Below are 19,305 nucleotides of genomic sequence, written 5' to 3'. Positions count from 1 at the left end.
TACTGTACCTATTTCTGCTAATTTAAAGAAAGTTGAATTAAATAAAAACATTACATTAGGTGAAAATTACTAAGTAAAAATTAAATGTTGCAACAAAAAAGATCTACAACTGAAAATGAAATAAAAATAAATTAAACATAAACAGCAATATTAAAAAAGGACACAATAACAATTACCAAATGACTAACAATAAATCAAAGGTGTTGCAGCCTTATGTTAAACTGCTTTACATTTTTTACACACTTCTTCACAGTCTAAACCAGGGGTCCCGCCCCCACAATGCGGCCCGCCCCCAAATTTGTAACGGCCCTCTGAACAATGCCAGAGATATATTTTGAAAATGTCATTTTAAATATGTTTTACTTATATCACGTCGGTATTTGATAATAAAGGTTGGCTTTCAACCTAAAATGTCCCTTAGTTATTAACATTGCCTAATTATTTGTTAAAATCACCAACAGAATGGTACATTGCCATAATGTGTCATCGCGATCGTTCCTTGACACGTCTGTGTGTGGTGGCTCTTGATGCCTTGACCCCAGCCTCAGTCCATTGCTTATGAAGTTCACCCAAATTCTTGAATCGATTTTGCTTGACAAGCCTCTCAAGGCTGCGGTTCTCTCGGTTGGTTGTGCATCTTTTTCTTCCACACTTTTTTCTTTAACTCAACTTTTTGTTAACATGCTTGGATACAGCACTCTGTGAACAGCCAGCTTCTTTGGCAATCAATGTTTGTGGCTTACCCTCCTTGTGAAGGGTGTCAATGATTGTCTTCTGGACAACTGTCAGATCAGCAGTCTTCCCCATGATTGTGTAGCTTATGGTGAACCAAACTGAGAGACCATTTTGAAGGCTCAGGAAACCTTTGCAGTTGTTTTGAGTTGATTGGCATATCCACCATATTCTAATTTGTTGAGATAGCGAATTGGTGGGTTTTTGTTAAATGTGAGCCAAATCATCACAATTAAAAGAACCAAAGACTTAAACTAGTTCACTCTGTGTGCATTAAATGTATTTAATAGGCAAGTTTTACAATTTGAGTTGAATTACTGAAATAAATGAACTTTTCCATGACATTCTAATTTACTGAGAAGCACCTGTATATCTTTTGAAAAGAAATGATCATTTGTCTGTCTGGTGCATAAAAAATAATAAACTATTCTAGCATTAAAAGGTATAATAAATACAGGTAAAATCATAATAAAATAATAGCAGTAGTCAGTCCAGCCCATGGAATTTTCTTTTATAAACCGACCCGGCCCCCCATTAAAGAAAAGAAAATTATGTGGCCCACTCAGAAAAAAGTTTGGGGACCCCTGGTCTAAACCTATGTATACAGACTTAAATATGAAACACAAACAATTATAAAATACCCATTTGTTGTAATATAGAATATGTGATTTTAAAATGTGCTTGAGGTTTATGTTTCATTATCTGGTATTGTTTAAAGGCTCTTTGAGGCACAAAGCTATTCATTACTGCTTTGTTTTAACCAGGATTGCATGATTTCTGCCATCCGTTTGTTGCAATTGACTGTTGTGCTGTTGTTGATGAGTTCAGCCTCCTCTCGTTCCCAGGTGTGCTGATATGCCATTATTATTTGTGCCGTGATTCAGCCTCACAATCACGATTCCTCTCGTACAAACAGCATGAGGGAATTCATCTGAAGAAGAGAGTCATTCCGAGCTTTCAGAGCAGTTTGCTTACCAGCCATAATCACCGCAATTGTTCATAAAAAAAAGAGTATGTGATTACTCAGGTGCTTGTGTATGTGCTGCATGTAGGGGAGAAAAATAAAAGCAGGGAGTGGGGAAGAGGGGGGGGAAATATAAAATTTAGAAATGAATGTAGAAAGCAAACAAACAGACAAGAAAGATAGATCAAATCTGACCTTCACCGCAATGAAAAACATCAACCCCCCACCACCACCATAAAAAAAAAAACTGCTACCCTTCCAACTGTCCTCCTGCTGACCGTCTACATAAACCTGAGTTTGAATCGCATTTACACTCTAACTAGTTTATTTGTCCACTAACATCCAATGTTCAGGAGAACGCTGTCATTATCTCTAATTCATGAACATTTTCACATCTCAAATTACACTCTTAAAAATAAAGGTGCTTCATGATGCCATAGAAGAACCTTTTTTTGTCTTTTTAGCCTTTAACATCTGAAGAACCTTTCTGTTTCACAAAAGGTTCTTTGTGGCGAAAGAAGGTTCCTCAGATTATAAAAAGGTAAGTAAGAGATGGTTCTTTAAAGAACTTTTGACTCAGTAGTTCTTTGTGGACCCAAAAATGGTTCTGCCATGGTATCTCTGTGAAGAACCATTTAAAGCACCTTTATTTTTAAGAGTGTAGTTAACTCCTGAATGAAAATTTCCTTATAATTTATTCACCCCCATGTCATCCAAGATGTTCATGTCTTTCTTTCTTCAGTCGAAAAGAAATTAAGGTTTTCGAGGAAAACATTCCAGGGTTTTTCTCCATATAGTGGACTTCAAAGGGAGCCAACGGGTTAACGGTCCGAATTGTAGTTTCTATGTGAGCTCTACACGACCCAAGCTGAGAAATACGGGTCAGAAATCTACTCAAACGATATGTCATTTTCTAAAAAGAAATACAAATGTATATAGTTTTTAACCACAAATGCTCATCTTGCACTGGCTCTGCGATGTGCGTCTTCAAACATTGCGCAATCACGTTGAAAAGGTCACACATGTTTAGTTCTTCGCCTGTGTACTTTGCTTCAAAAAGGTAGGGTCGGCCGAAAAACTCCAGCTTGTTTACTTCTCCAACTTCAAAGTTGTCCGACATCAACGTTTTACCTTTTTTTGTAAAAGGCGTTCGACTTTCTTTGCACGTTCACCTTGTAAACACTGGGTCGGTACTTCCGCCTACGTCACGCATGACCTTTTCAATGTGACTCCGTAATGAGTGAGGTCGAGCTAGTGCAAGACGAGCATTTGTGATTGAAAACTTTTTTTTTTTCAAGAAATTGAATGATCGTTTTGCTAGATAAGACCTTATTCCTCAGCTTGGATCGTGTAGAGCCCTTTGAAGCTGCATTGAAACTTCTATTTGGACCTTCAACCCAATGATCCCTATTGAAGTCCACTACAGAGAAAAATGCTGTATTCTTCAAAAACCTTTTCATTTTAATTTTAGTTTATTTTTTAGTTATTTAGTTATTTTCATTTTTTTCTTTTATTAATTATTTAATTATAATTATGTATTTCCATTTTAGTTCAGTTGTTTTCCCATTTTAATGCTTCAGCTTGATAACCCTGTTTTACATCTTATAGTTTTTGACACTTTTGTTGAGACAAAAGATTGGGCCATTTTATTCCAGAAATGTTTAAAAACAATATTTTCATCACTATTATTAAAGCATTTGTTCACTCTAGAACTAAAATTTCCTGATAATTTACTCACCCCTGTGTCATCCAAGATGTATGTTCATGTCTTTCTTCTTTTCAGTCGAAAAGAAGTTAAGTATTTATTTAGGATCATTCCAGGATTTTTCTCCGTATAGTGGACTTCTACACTGTAAAAAGTTTCAACTTAAAAACTTAAGTTTAGCAGCTGCCTTAAAATGTTAAGTTAAATCAACTTAAATCATTTCAACTCACAAGTTAAATCAACTCATTTTTATTGTAAAAAGGTAAAATGACTTGTAGTTTTAAGCAGATTTAACTTAAAATTTTAAGGCAGCTGCTGAAAAGTTTTTAAGTTAAATCTGGTGAAAACTTTTTACAGTGTATGGTTTCCAACAGTTTGAACTTCCAAACTGCACTTTCAAAGCAGCTTCAAGGGCTCTACATGATCTCAGCTGAGAAATAAGGGTCTTATGTAGCAAAACGATCTGTCATTTCAAAAAAAAAAAAAAAAAAAAGATTTAACCCTTATATGCATACCTCGGGTCATTAGCGATCCGGGACGTCATTCACTACCTTCTCCCTCCTTAATTTTTTAAAGTTTGCCATCAGCTTTCTTTGTATTCCTCAATCTATTTATTATAAACAACAAAACAAGAAGAAAAGAAAAATCTAAAAGAATGTCTGTTTTCTGATTAATTTTTTGTAAAAAGTGTATAGGGTCACTAGAGACCCGAGGTGTGTAATAGTGTAAGTATATTTTTCGTGAGCAAAAATATGTAAATATCTGATGACTAAATACTAAATTACGTGATGTTTCACTCATAACTATCGCAGGCATAAAACAGAATATCATCAGCAAAATTTGAATTGATTTGAATGGATTTACTGCAGAGCAATTACTGTACGCAATAAAATATAAATGTCACTGTTATTTGATGGTGGATGTGGCAAATAAGTTGCCAGCCATCAAAACAATGATTTTGAAGTCATTGAAAACGATAGTTTTGCGAATATGAGCCAGATGCTGAATGTACTGTGGAAGTGCGCTCTGGCGATGACGGCGATCGTAAAATCATCCGCTCAAACTGAACCCTTCTAAGAGCTAACGAAATATGCTCTGTTTTATTCTTCTGTAATGATTCTTAAAATCATTACAGTTAGAGATTGCAACAGTTAGAGATCCATCTGTGCTTGATATATATATATATATATATATATATATATATATATATATATATATATATATATATATATATATATATCCGGGTCGCTAAAAGCCTCCTTTAGCTATCCGATGTGTTTTTGTAAGAAAAATAACCATATTTAAAACGTAAGAATCACTTTAATCCAGTTTGCTGCTTTGGGAAGGGGCGTGGCAGTACTGAACGCGTCTAAGCTGTTCGCCAATAGCAAAGCAGTAGGACTGCTAACCAATCACAATACATTTGGTTTTTTCGGAAGGTGGAACCCGGAACTAATCGAGCCATTTCTGCCAGCCTGGGGAGAAAGCCATTGTAATAATGTAAATTATGTGAAAAATTATGTGTTTTTCGAACCACCAAGCATGAGAGCATGTTTTAGTGCACCCAAAAAATAAAATAAAGACATTGTAAAATATCATAATAGGACCCCTTTAATATCTTCACAGAGTACACATAGAGCTAGGCAAGACGAGCATTTGAGGTTAAAAGGTATATAAATTGTATTTTTTTTTTATTTTTTTTAGAAAATAACCGATCGTTTTGCTAGATAAGACCCTTCTTTCCTCAGCTTTGATCCTTTAGAGCCATTTAAACTGCATTTTGAAAGTTCAAACTCGGGGGCACCATAAAAGTCCATTATATGGAGAGAAATCCAAAAATGTTTTCCTCAAAAAACATAATTTCCTTACGACTGAAAAAAAAATCTTGGATGACAAGGGGGTGAGTACATTATCTGTAAATTTTTGTTCTGAAAGTGAACTACTCCTTTAATGACAAATGTTTGTCTTGCACTAGCTTGACCTCATTAAGTTGGAGGAGACAATGAGATGGGGTTTTCGCCATACAATACCTTTTTGAACCGGAGTACACAGACGAAGATAGATTATCTGGTGCAAGATAAGCACTTTTGTGAAAAAGTATAACAATTTGTATATTTTTAGAAAATGACAGATCGTTTCACTAGCTAAGACCCTTATTCCTTGGCTGGGATTGTACAGAGCCCTTTGAAGCTGCATTGAAAATGCATTTTGGACCTTCAACCCGCTGATCCCCATTGAAGTTCACTATATGGAGACAAATCCTGGAATGCTTTCCTCAAAAACCTTTATTTCTTTTCGACTGAAGAAAGAAAGACATGAACATATCGGATGACATGAGGGTGAGTAAATTATCAGGAAATTTTAATTCTAGAGTGAACTAATTCTTTAATAATGGTAATGGAAATATGATTTTTTTTTTTATCATTTTTGAAATAAAATGGCCCAATCTTTTGTTTAGCAAAAGTGGCAAAAACTATAAGATGTAAAACAGGGTTCCCCTCCAGGTAACTTCGAGCTGCGTAGAACGCTGTGGGAACGCCTCCGGCGTGACCGCGTCCTGAATCATGTGTGCAACTATCCAACGAGAGTGTGCAACGTCACGGGCGTCATGACGTGACTGACAGGGAAGCCTAAGAACACGTGCGGTGGAGTACAACGCCAGCTTCTGTCGTTTCAGCAAGCGTTCTGTGTCTGTGTGTGATCGCTTTCCGTTTTGTACAAGTTAGTGCAGCTTTTGTTTTGAGAGTGATGTCTTGCAAGAGTGTGAACAAGCAATACAAAGTGTGCATCCCTCCTTGCACTTGCTTTATTACGAGTGAGGATACACACAGTTTGTGTGTTGTTTGTTTGGGTGCGCAGCATGCGGCTTCAGCCCTCGAGGGGGCTGACTGCCCGCATTGTCTGCGCATGCCATTGTGGGTGCTTCGTTCTAGGAAAGCTCTCTTTGAGAAGGGAGTCTTTTCTAGCGTTCCTCGCGGGTCTGGCCCCGCTTCCGTCGAGGCGGAGCGGCGGCTGCAATCGTGGGGTTCGTAATTAGATCTTGCAGAGGGAATGGAGACGGGCGAGTCCCTTTCTCTTTCCTCACCTGCTAGATCGGCGGCTTTCTCTTTGGGCTCGGAAGTTCGCTCTGCGGTTTCTTCCCCCCAGAGAGAAGGCTCGGCACTTCTCCTCTCTTCCTCCGAGGAGGTTGATGTGGAGGGTGTCGATGATGAAGCACCCCACCCTCAGTCTCCCCAATATGAGGAACTGTTGGAGGTGGTTTCTCGCGCTGTGTCTGCTCTAAGTTTAGACTGGCCGGCCGAGAAACAGGCTGTCTCGCAGAAAAGCAAGTTGGATGAGCGTTTTCTGCGTTCTCTGCCGTCACCTCCCCGCAGGAGCCTTCCTTTTTTCCCCGACCTCCACACTGAGGTGTCGAAGTCGTGGGAAAAGCCCTTTTCAGCACGCGTGTTTAGCCCGTCTGCCGCTCATTACTCTCACGTGGCAGGGCTTTCCAAGCGTGCTTACAAGGAGATGCCTCGGGTTGAACAGACGCTTGCGGGCTATCTGTCTCCCGAGTCAGCATCTTCCTTGAAGGCTCCAGCCCTTCCCTCTAAACCACTCAGGACTACTTCCGTTGTGATAGGGAAGGGTTATGCGGCAGCAGGTCAAGCTGGTGCGTGTTTGCACACCATGGGGGTGTTGCAAGCGTACCAAGCTGACTTGCTGAAACAGTTGGATGAGGGCGATGGAGTTCGGCCTGAGGATTTAGCTGAACTCAGGAGGACTGCTGATTTATCTCTCCGTGCAACTAAGGAGACCGCTCGCTCCATTGGGTGGTCTATGGCAGCCTTGGTTGCGGCGGAGAGACATTTGTGGTTGACTCTGTCCAACATTAAAAAGCGTGACAGAGTCTTCCTCGTTGACGCCCCGCTTGTGCCTTCTGGTCTGTTCGGCGACGCCGTGAGCGCCGTCGTCGACAGGCACCAGGAGGCGCAGAAACAAACGGCGGCGTTTCAGCGGTTCCTCCCTCGCCGTCATCCAGCTCAGGGGTCTGCTGGGCGTCAGCGGCCCCAGAGCTCCTCTCATAGGGAGACGCAAAAGCAGAGCGTCGCCTCCCGTCTCCCCCCTTCGGGCAGGGTGCGGGAGCCTCAGCCTCGCTCTAAGCCGGGTTCTTCGAAGCCAAAGACTGACCTGAGGGAGGTCTTGAGAGCTAAAAATTGCTCGGCAAAGAAGCCCTGACGGTCGAGGCCCAGGGCTAGTGAGGGCAGGCCCCTCTGGGGAAGAGTGGCGTACACCTCAGTATACGGTACCCGTCTCTCCTCAGTGTCCTCACGGGGTCGCTATGCCAACCCTGCCGCCTATGGTGTCTCAGGGCGCAGCGGCTCCCAGCGAGCATATATCTCAGTCACCGCCCGATCTCGTAGCAGTGCTAGGAGGCTCGCGACCTCATCAGAGGTCTCTCAAACAGCTAGATGGGTTTTCCAGTCCCCAGTTTTGGGACCCCCAGCTAGCCATTCCCTCAAATCCAGAGGTCAGTCTCGAGAGACTAGTTCCCCTTGTAGACTTTCTGGCAGCGTGAAAACTTCTGCCAAATGTCTCTCAGTGGGTCCTGCACACTGTAGAAAAAGGTTACCGCATTCAGTTCGGTACATCTCCACCCCCGTTCAGCGGGGTCTTTCCCACTGTGGTGGGTCCCGAGCAGGCTCTGGTCCTGGAACAGGAAGTAAAAACTCTCTTGAGGAAGGAGGCCATCGAGGTGGTCCCTCTTCACGAATGAGAGTCCGGGTTCTACAGCCGGTACTTCATAGTTCCAAAGAAGGATGGAGGTCTGAGGCCTATTCTAGACCTACGCGTTTTGAATTGCTCGGTCAAACGCCTCAAGTTCAAAATGCTGATGGTGAAACAGGTGGTCTCACACATCAGGACACATCAGGACTGGTTTGTGACTATAGACCTCAAAGATGACTATTTTCACGTCTCCATCCTTCCCCAACACAGGAAGTTCCTGAGGTTCGCTTTCAGGGGCAAAGCATACCAATATCGGGTTCTTCCTTTCGGCCTCGCACTCTCACCTCACACTTTCACGAAGTGTGTGGATGCAGCTCTGGCTCCTCTGCGATTCCAGGGCATCCGCATACTCAACTATATCGACGACTGGCTGATTTTAGCCCAGTCAGAGCAGATGGCAGTTCAACATCGAGATGTTGTTCTGTCACACATGAAAGTGCTTGGGTTAAGACTAAATGCCAAGAAAAGTGTACTTTCTCCGTCTCAGAAAACCACTTATCTAGGTGTGGTATGGGATTCAACCATGATGCGGGCACGTCTGTCTCCCGCTTCGTGTTAGTGAGACCCCTACAGTGGTGGCTCAAAGCCCAGGGGTTCTCCCCGAGGGGAAACCAGTTTCGCATGATCAAGGTCACGCGGCGATGCGTTTGTGCTTTAGACATGTGGAAGAAACCTTGGTTCTTAATTCAGGGCCCAGTGTTGGGAACCCTCACTGGGTGGGGAGCGGTCATGAGTGGCTGCTCAGTCCACGGTCTGTGGAGAGACCATCATCTCACATGGCACATCAATTGCCTGGAAATGATGGCCGTGTTTCAGGCTCTTTCTCTCGGACATAAGAGGTCACCATTTGTTGGTGCGCACCGACAGCACAGCAGTGGTCTCTTCAACCATCAACCACCAGGGAGGTCTGCGATCACGCCCCTTGTACAAGCTGGCGTACCAGGTCCTTGTGTGGGCCCAAGGGAAACTCCTCTCATTGACAGCGATACACATCCCTGGGCATCTCAATGTGGGAGCAGACATCCTGTCGAGGCAGGGGCTGAGGCCCGGGGAATGGATGCTTCACACCGAGGTGGTGAAGCAGATCTGGAGAATTTTTGGCCAGGCTCAGGTGGACCTCTTTGCGACTCAATACAATACGCAATGTCCCCTCTGGTTCTCTCTTCATCATCCAGCTCCCCTGGGACTGGATGCTATGGTACAGACATGGCCGAGGTTACGTCTGTACGCATTTCCCCGATCCCAGGAGTTCTGGCGAGAGTACGCCGGGACAGGGCCCAGCTTCTTCTAGTAGCCCCGTGCTGGCCGGGTCGAGTTTGGTTCTCGGATCTAATATCCCTTGTAGACGGCTCTCCCTGGGAGATCCCTGTCAGACCAGACCTACTCTCACAAGCAGGAGGAGAGATTCTCCACCCCTGCCCGGAGCGGTGGAAGTTATGGGTGTGGCCCCTGAGGGGGTGCAGTTCATAGCTTCAGGTCTCTCAACTGAGGTTGTTGAGACCATCCTTCAAGCCAGAGCTCCCTCTACGAGGAAACTGTATGCCTTGAAGTGGAGACTCTTCACTTCTTGGTGTGGGGACCGCCAGTTAAACCCAGTCGACTGCCCAGTTGGTTCAGTGCTGGAGTTTTTACAGGCCCGACTTTCCACCGGGTTAACCCACTCCACCCTGAAGGTGTATGTGGCAGCCATAGCTGCTTACCACACCCCTCTTGGTGGCACTTCAGTGGGTAGACACCCATTAGTTACACCTTTCCTCCATGGTGTGCTGAGGTGGAGGTCTCAGACCGTCTTCTCACCTTGAAGACTGATTTCTTTTGGCTATCACTTGGGGACCTTCAGGCCCTCTCAGTGGCCCCTTCTTTTTTAGATTTTGCGCCAGGCATGGTCAAAGCCTTTCTGTACCCTCGTGCAGGGTACCTTCCGAAGGTCCCCACAGTAGCACCACGGCCCGTTGTACTGCAGGCCTTTTATCCTCCTCCCTTCGGGGAGCCCGACCAGGCAAAGCTGAACTGTATGTGTCCAGTGCGAGCACAGAACTGCCCTGTGGAGGAAGGCTGACCAGCTTTTGGTCTGCTACGGCCCTCCGAGGAGAGGCCGTCCAGAGGCTAAGCCTTCTATAAGTCGGTGGATTGTGGATGCCATCACGGTAGCATATGAGTCCTCTGGTCTCCCCTCTCCATTGGGAATCAGAGCTCATTCTACCAGAAGTGTCTCTTCTTCCAAAGCCCTACTTTCGGGCCTTTCTATTGCCGACATCTGCGATGCGGCGGGCTGGTCTACGCCCCTGACTTTCACCAGGCACTATGGCCTGGATCTCAGAGCCTCTCCAGGCTCCTTTGTCCTTTCGCCTTCTACGGCTGGGACCTCATAGAGACACTTTCCACCCCTCAAGCCCTACTAGCCCTACTTTCGGGCCTTTACCTAGCCCTACTTTCGAGCCTCTACTAGCCCTACTTTCGGGCCCTTTGTCGAGCCTCTCATGGTTCCTTCGTTCCCTCGCTCAGAGGCAGGGACGATCTCAGTATGGCGGCGCTGGCATACTCGTTCCCACAGCGTTCGACGCAGCTCGAAGTTACCTGGAGAGGAACGTCTCAGGTTACGTATGTAACCCTAGTTCCCTAGGCCATACTTCGGCATCCCTGCAGCGCTTGCTGTCTCCAGAAGATGGCGTTGTACTCCACCGCACGTGTTCTTATGCTTCCCGGTCGGTCACGTCATGACGCCTGTGACGTCGCACACTCTCGTTGGATAGTTGCACACATGATTCAGGACGCGGTCACGCCGGAGGCATTCCCACAGCGTTCGACGCAGCGTCTCGTTCCCTTCAGGGAACTAGGGTTACATACGTAACCTGAGACGTTTTCATTATTAACTAAAAATAAAACTAAAACTACAAAAACATTTTTGTAAATATAAAATAAAATAAATATTGGATGAAAATTAACATTAGATAAAAAAAGTGTAAAAAAAAATGAAATAAGTTGAATTATTGAAATAAATAAATATAAAAAAAAATATTAAAAGAAAATAAAAATAACGCAAATTACTAAAAAATAAATTAAAATTAAAACAGAAAATATAAAAAAAATGTTTTAAACATTAATAAAAGCAATATTACATAAATAATACTAAAATAATGCTGATGCTTTTTTTAATAAGCACTTAGGAACAAATTATCATAATGATTTCTGAAGGATCTTCCATCAGGAATAAATTACATTTTAAAATATATTCAGAAAACAGTTATTTTAAATTGTAGTAATATTTTACAACATTACTGTTTTTTGTTTGTTTGTTTTTTTGATCAAATTAATGCAGCCTTGGTAGCATAAGAGACATAACTTCTGAACAAAAGTGTATATAAAATATTCATAATTATTATTTTTATATTATAATCTAAAGTTTCAATATAATATTTTTCATATATTTCAATATAGTTGGTTTAAAAAGTTGTCTTAACCATAAAACCATATTCAAAAAGATATGGTAAATGACAGTAAAATTATTATTTTTGCATTCTAATATAAAGTTTCAATATAATATGTATTACATAAAAATGTATAATCTTGTCTACTATTTGCTGTACTTTCATATTCATTTTACAGAAAGTTGTATTGTTTATTCCAATTAAATGACAATCACATACTGTGACTTTACTGTGAATAGAACCAGAAAAGTTGTTGAACCACAATGATTTGACTGATTTTTTATTTATTTATTTATTTATTAACAGTAATCTCCTATATCTACAGAATAACTGTTTTTTTATATTATATTACTGTTTTACTGTTATTTTTGATCAAATAAATGCAGCCTTGGGAGCATACGAGACATAACTTCTGAACAAAAGTGTATATAAAATAGTCATAATTACTATTTTATATTATAATATAAAGTTTCAATATAATATTTTTTATATATTTCAATATAATTGGTCTTAAATGTTGTCTTAACCATAAAACCGTCAAATAATGAGTATTTGATATATTCAAAAAGATGACGGTAAAATGATTATTTTTGCATTCTAATATAAAGTTTCAATATAATATTGTATTACATCAAAATGTATCATCTTGGCTACTATTTGTTGTACTTTCATATTAATTTTACAGTATTACTTGTATAATTTATTCCAAATAAATGGCAAAAATATACAGAACGAGGAATGCTGTGGAATCACAAAGATCATCTTATTTATTTATTTTTTAACAGTTATCTCCTATATCTGCAGAATAACTGTTGTACTGCGATTCACAGTACTGCTGGCTTTAGCTTCCCAGCATGCACTACGCCATAAATAAATGATGTTGTTGAATTTTTAACTATTTGTTGGGCGATTCGGCTGTTGCTGTCGTCGTGTTCAATTTAGGTTACATGTTTTGTAATGTTGAAGTTTTGAATTGATGTGCAATGGAATTTTGCAAAACTCATTATCCATACAAGATTGTTATTTCTGTACTTCAGCATTCCATAATTCCAAACATCACATAAACTGCAAGAGTTAAGAGTTAAATAATGTGTGGCTTCTTGTCTCCATGTAAAACAATGCAACAAATTGTATTCGGTAACACAATTACAGCGGATGGGAGAAAATTAATTAAAAGTTAAGAACTTCCCAGCTAAAGGGAATGTTAATTATGATAATAAAAAAGAACACAAGTATTTATAGTATTATCTCACGATGCAGCGTGGTTATCGTTTTTCCACAGTGTTTTGGATAGAAAATAGCAGTGGTTTTACTCTAAAAGTGTTGAAAATTAGGGTTCAATCTTGTAAAATCCTAGCAGTGTGGGTGCAGAGAGAGTGTATATGTGTGTGTGCGAGCATGTGGGGGAGGATTTTAACTAGAACTCCCAAATCCAATTTTCAGGTGCACATCTAGAGGGTCGACCTCAAATGCAAACAGCGATCCCCCCGCCATCTAGCCCTTTTCCCTTCACTTTGACACCAGACAGCACCCCTCCCCCCAGACCCTGCTGGACAGCCCCCAAAAACCCCCTCCGTCCTACTAGTGGCACCACAACACTATATGAAAAAGAATATGAGCAGGCATGAATTTTAATGCAGTCGCTCATCTCAGCCAAGCAGCCTCACTTCTGCAGTGGAAATAAATAAAGAGGGGGGAAAAAATACAGAGAACTGATAGATGAATCTTAAATCAAAAGGAGATCGAGCGAAGAGCATCGGCAGAAAGACAAGGGTGATGGGGAAGAGCGAGAGAAAGCGAGAAAGCGATGGCAAAAGAGTAGAAAGGAGAAAGACAGAGAGCGAGAATGAGAGGTGAAATCTCATCTCTTGGCTGAATAATCTGTCATTCATCAAACTGATAGAACAGAGAGAGGTGGAAGAGCCGTAAAACCAAATAAAGGCAGAGGATGGGAATTTCGGATTTGGTCTGGCTCCAATTCTCCATCTTGAGTTGGACGGCTCAAGCTATCGTGCCTACATCTACATCTTTCTCTTTTGGTCTAAATATTGCATGAATAATGCATGGGCCTAGGTTTCATTAAAACCTCTCTTATTAATAATATTGCTCGTGGTGGAATATGGGAATGCGTGTGCGCGTGTGAGTGTGTGTGAAATGAGAAAACGTACCATCCTGCAGACCCTCGCGTTTGCATTCTGTCTGAAAATCCTGCAAAATTTCACCAGTGCTAACCAGCTCTCGAATCAAAAAGCCAGTGGCGGTAAGAGGTAAACAGAGCGACGGGCAGGCCATTTCAGCCAAGCACTCAGCCAGATAACTCTAGGAGGCAAATGGGCATGATTTCACAAGGACACAGCAATGAGGTCACTGTTACCTTGTCTTTGTCAGGGAAAAAAGGCTATAGACTGAACACAACAAAGCCATAAACAAGGATCGGAAGATCTCGATACTGATACTCATACACGACTTCAGCATGATACAGTGTGTGCTGGACAAAAAACAGTATATTTGTCTTTTTGTGCCAGTAAAAATATCAGAACAAAAAATGCATAAAACAAAATCAATTTTACTTGTGTAGCAAAACTATACAGGATTTATTAAAAAGAAAAAAAACATATATAATGTTTTAAGCATAAACTACCCAGTGCCTGGGTAAAAATATTAAAAACAACCCAATAAAATGACCCAACAAGTTGAACCCAGCATTTGAGTTAAAAAAAAAAAAAAAAAAAACGACAACCCAGCACCTGGCTAATAAAATATTTAAAATAAGCCAATAAAATGACCCAACAAGCTGAACTACCCAGAAAAACTACCCAGCACCTGGGTGAAAAATATTAAAAATAGCCGAATAAAATGACCCAACAAATTGAACCCAGCATTTGGGTTAAAAAAATTACCCACCACCTTTTAGATTGCAGAAAACTACCCAGCGTGTGGGTAAAAATATTAAAAATAAGCAAATAAAATGACCCAACAAGCTGAACTCTGCATTTGGATTAAGAAAGAAATAACCCAGCATTTTTTGGAGTGCAGAAAAACTACCCAGCACCTGGGTAAAAATATTAAAAACAACCCAATAAAATGACCCAACCCAGCATTTGGTTTAAAAAAAATAACCCATCATTTTTTTAGTGCAGTCGCCTTTAGTCAAAAAAAAGAGATGCCATTAAACAAATATTTAAAATATACTGTGTTTATGTTGTTTCTACATTAATTTGAAGATTGGATATGAAATTATTGCAATATAAAAGTATTAATCACGATTAATTGCGATTAATTTAATTTAAAAAAAATAGTGATTAATTCGTTTTTTAATCAACTGACAGCACTAATATATTTATTTTTGCCATTTATTTGATGAAAAATACAGTAAAAATATTTTATTATAATTAAACATATCCTTTCATTTGAATATACCAAAAACTCATTATTTTATTATTTGACTTTATATTATACTATAAAAAATAATAATTATGACTATTTTACATACAAAAGTCGGGGGTAGCTATGTTTTCTTTTCTTTTTTTTTACATAAGTTTTTGAAAGATATCTCCTAAGGCTGCATTTATTTGATAAAAAATAACAGTAAAAACAGTAATATTGTGAAATATTTTTACAATTTAAAATAACAGTTTTCCATTTGAATATATTTTAAAATGTAATTTATTCCTGTGACAGAAAGACTGAATTTTCAGCATCATTACTCCAGTCTTTAGTGTCACATGATCCTTAAGAAATCATTCTAATATGTCAAGAAACTTCTTTCTTATTATTATTAATGTTGAAAATGCTGCTTAATATTTTTATGGAAACAGTGATGCATTATTTTTCAGGATTCTTTGATGAATAGAAAGTTATTAAAATACCTTTTTAACAATATTACTCTTTAGTGTCACTTTTGATCAATTGAATGTGTCCTTGCTGAATTAAAAAAAAATGTCTTTTAAAAATATTATTGACCCCAAACTTTTAAACAGTAGTTTGTTTGTAACTAAGCTGCTGGGTCATTTTTAATGGGTTATTAAATATTGGGTTATTTTTTTCTACCCAACAGCTGGGTTGAGCCTGTCTCCGACGAAACAACCCATTTGCTGAGTTACAGTCAGAGCGCAGACTTGTGGAGTGGTTCTCAGTGCCGCTGATTTAGTGCACTTCTTCAGCAAAATAAAGGTTTGTATACATTTGATTTAATTTCAGTCTTTACTGTGCAATGCAACATACAAGGACGAGATGTCAGTCAGCTGGGTCAGCAGCAGTAGTTCATTTTGCATGATGAAAATGCCTTTTGCCTTGCATAACATAAATTGATTTTAATTCATTATAATACTGAAATAACAGCAGCCGATCACTGGCTTCGATTTCGGCAACACACCGGCATGAGAATTAGGACTATTTCGGTGAAATGTGATTACAGAGAACAGCTGAATACACTTAAATTAAAATGCTACTTCTAAACGTTACATTTTTCTATTTCCAAAAATGCTTGTTAAACGAGTTTAAATGTATGTAATATTGTAAATTATGCTGTGTTCGCCTAAATAAATTCAACTTATATTTTTGTCAATGGGTGTTCTTGCTTAATAATAAATATTCATCTTTTGATAACAGCTGTTCCCTCTATAATTCTGTGCGTGGTTTTTAATTTCCAGCCTATTTTGAAGGTGTCATCGGATGCCCATTTTCCACAAGTTGGCATGATTTTTTTAGGGTCTTAATGAAAAGTCCATAACATACTTTGGTTAAAATTTATCAATTGCAATGTAAAACAACACCATTTTTACCTTGCCAAAAACAGCTCTGTTCACAGCAAAGCGTTTCAGTGCATGTCCCTTTAAATGCTAATGAGCCCTGCTCACCCCGCCCCTCTCTGCTGAGAGACTGTAAACTTTAGCCGCATTTAGCCGCGTAATTCACTAACACGTAATCTTATACTCACTTCTTCTGTAGGTGAAGCTGGATTACGAATGATTCGTGTAAACAGACGCATTTAGGTAGATTAGCGGGCACATTCCCTTTAAAAAACGAAAGTAATCCTCTGTGTCTTCAGCGGCTCAGATGTCAGAAGTAAATTACTGCTATTTTCATTATTACATCTAACAACAAAACACCTCAATCGCTTAGGAGACATTCCTGTCTACTCCTGCTTCTGGGTCAAAACAACGGCGGAGAGTTTACAGCTCACTCAGGGCGGGTCTAAGTAAGACGGCCGTGTCAATCAACAATCGTGGGAGGAGCCTAGTCTTGTGTAATGTCACACAGCCAAGAATCTGAGAATGGCTTGATTTGAGAAAGAGGTTATAAGGATTTAAATAAACACTGGATGGATTTTTATCATTATAGGGTTGATATGTGCACACATTGCCAACACACATTTATGTTCAAATTTTGCATCCAATGACCCATTTAAACCAGCAATATAATCATTTTTAAACAATAGCTGACTTAAATAAAACAACCCAGAATTGGGCAAAAATGGCCTGAGTTACTAAATAACCCAAGTTGGGTTGTTTTTAACCCAACATTTTGTATAGTGTACTAATGTTAAATATTTTTAACGCTGATAAACTGAAAAAAAAAAAAATGACCTAATTTTGACGGCAATAAAAAAAATAGAATAAAATTTTTCAACAGTAGAGTGAATCTAACTCAATTCTGTTAGATTTGTGTTTAAAAATGAGGTAAGAAAAACATTCATTTAATATATATTCTTTGAAGACATATTGTAAAGTTTTGCTTCTCAGGTAAATGTATCTTGTGCTTATGACATTTTTACTGGAAAATGACAAAAACTGCAGTGTGACTCTTTTATTGTAATGCATGTGTGAGATGATTAATACCCTTTTCCACCAAAATGGCGCTGGTGCTCGGGAACTTTCTCTCAGAAATGTACCAGATTTTTACTTGAGAGCCGAATGATAAAGTAACTTTTCAGACAGATTTTTGATCAGATCACATTAAAATCCATTTGGTCTGAACAGGAAAAAAAAAACCCACATTAAATCCAATGTAAATGCATCTCAGTCCATTGGATTATTACCACTGTATTATTTTTGTCATTGGCTACTACATATATGTAACATATGAGTCAGCAATTTTGGACACAGTATTGCTAACATATCTCATGACTTTATGTCAAAAAAATACATAAACAGAGGTAAAAAGTTTGAACATTTTCTAACTCTAGTCTCTTGGCATCATGCTGACTCATTATATCATAACTATAACAGCTGATGTAGGTATGGATATTGACAAGAGTGTCTCAACAAACGGATCCAATTTCATCATTTGCAAAATAACAGTACGGTCACCGAATCCAAATCGGATTTGTGTGCAGTGTGAACACAAGCTTTGTTTAGAAGTCTTTTGCTTTGTTCGTGTCGTGTGGGAATTACCATAATTACAAGATGACAAGTCGAAGTTTCTACCGTGTTAACGTCTTCAGAACCAGATATTCGTTTCTATGGACACCCATAGAATATAACGCCGAACGGATCCAGGCTTTGTAGTGGATGACAAAATACTTAATAGCGATGTTAATTCACCACAAGAACAAAGAAGGAAGAAAACGGTTAATGTTATAGGAGGTCAGTGTAAAAAGAATAAAATAGTAATCAGTTCACACATATTTGTAAATAAAATCTTTTTATTTCAGACAGATGGGGAAAATAAAGTGGCTGGAGTAGCTGTGCAGCACAACAAAAGTAGGAAGAAGAGGACAAAAACAGGGTGTGGACTGCTGCATTGCGCACTTCCAGTCAGCTCTGTTGATTAGAATGAACGATCTGGTTCGGTCGTGAGTAGTTTTGTAAACTTTTAAGTGAACGCTGCCCCTGCTTCCCGGCGATAACGGTGCCTGGTTTAAGACCAGCAGGATTAAGATGGCCGAGTCAATTTTGGTCCAGGCCAGAAGCACCTTTAATTCATTGGAAATGCGTGGAACAGGGCTAGATTGGACAGCGGCTCCAGCACCAGCACCGGGGTCAGTGGAAAAGGGGTATGAGAGTGGGTGAATTGTGTTAGAATAGTGGTACTCTGTGGGTTGTGGTATGAGTGTGTAATCCATGGCTGAGGCTGATGCTGGGCTCACGTTTGTGGTTGTTCTTGCGCTGGAAGGGCAGCGTGTGCCGCTCGGAGTCTTCCTCGCCCTCCTCGTCTGCCAGGTGTGTGTGAGTGTAATGGTAACTCAAACCTGGACGGTTCTTGTAGCGCTTCCCACAAACTAAACACAAGGAAACACACAAGGATGCAATAACGCTCTAGTTAATCTTGTCAATAACAAATAGCATGAATTGTAGAAACAATATATTTATATTACAATTATTATTAATAATAATAATATTTATTAGGGTTATTATTACATGATTATATTTACTAGCAGTGATTGTAATGTTCCTCATAAATATTATAGTTGTAAAGTAGTAGCTATTATATACATATTTATATTTTCATTTATTATTATTATTATTATATTTACTAGCAATGATTCTAATGTCACAATTTAATAATTAAAATTTAATTTCATAATTAAAACTTATTCAAATATTATAGTTGTATAGTATTAGCTATTATATACATATTTATATTTTAATTTATTATTATTATATTTACTAGCAATGATCCTGTTACACTTTAATAATTAACATTTTATTTAATAAATAAAACTTCATTATAAATATTATAATTGTATAGTATTAGCTATTATATAC

At 39.4% G+C, this 19,305-nt stretch overlaps 1 protein-coding gene across 1 annotated transcript in view; it reads right to left on the bottom strand.

Moving 5' to 3' along the window:
- The window catches only part of dpf1 (double PHD fingers 1), a 73,695-nt gene that overhangs the window by 6,513 nt on the left and 47,877 nt on the right, over window positions 1-19,305 (bottom strand). The window contains 1 exon segment of the mRNA XM_073817844.1: window positions 18,687-18,818. Coding sequence (XP_073673945.1) covers window positions 18,687-18,818 — 132 coding nt within the window.

Source organism: Garra rufa, chromosome 14 (genome assembly GCF_049309525.1).
Source record: "Garra rufa chromosome 14, GarRuf1.0, whole genome shotgun sequence".
Taxonomy (NCBI): domain Eukaryota; kingdom Metazoa; phylum Chordata; class Actinopteri; order Cypriniformes; family Cyprinidae; genus Garra; species Garra rufa.
The sequence above is the reverse complement of the archived record's forward strand: the minus strand, read 5'-3'. Positions and strand labels throughout refer to the sequence as shown.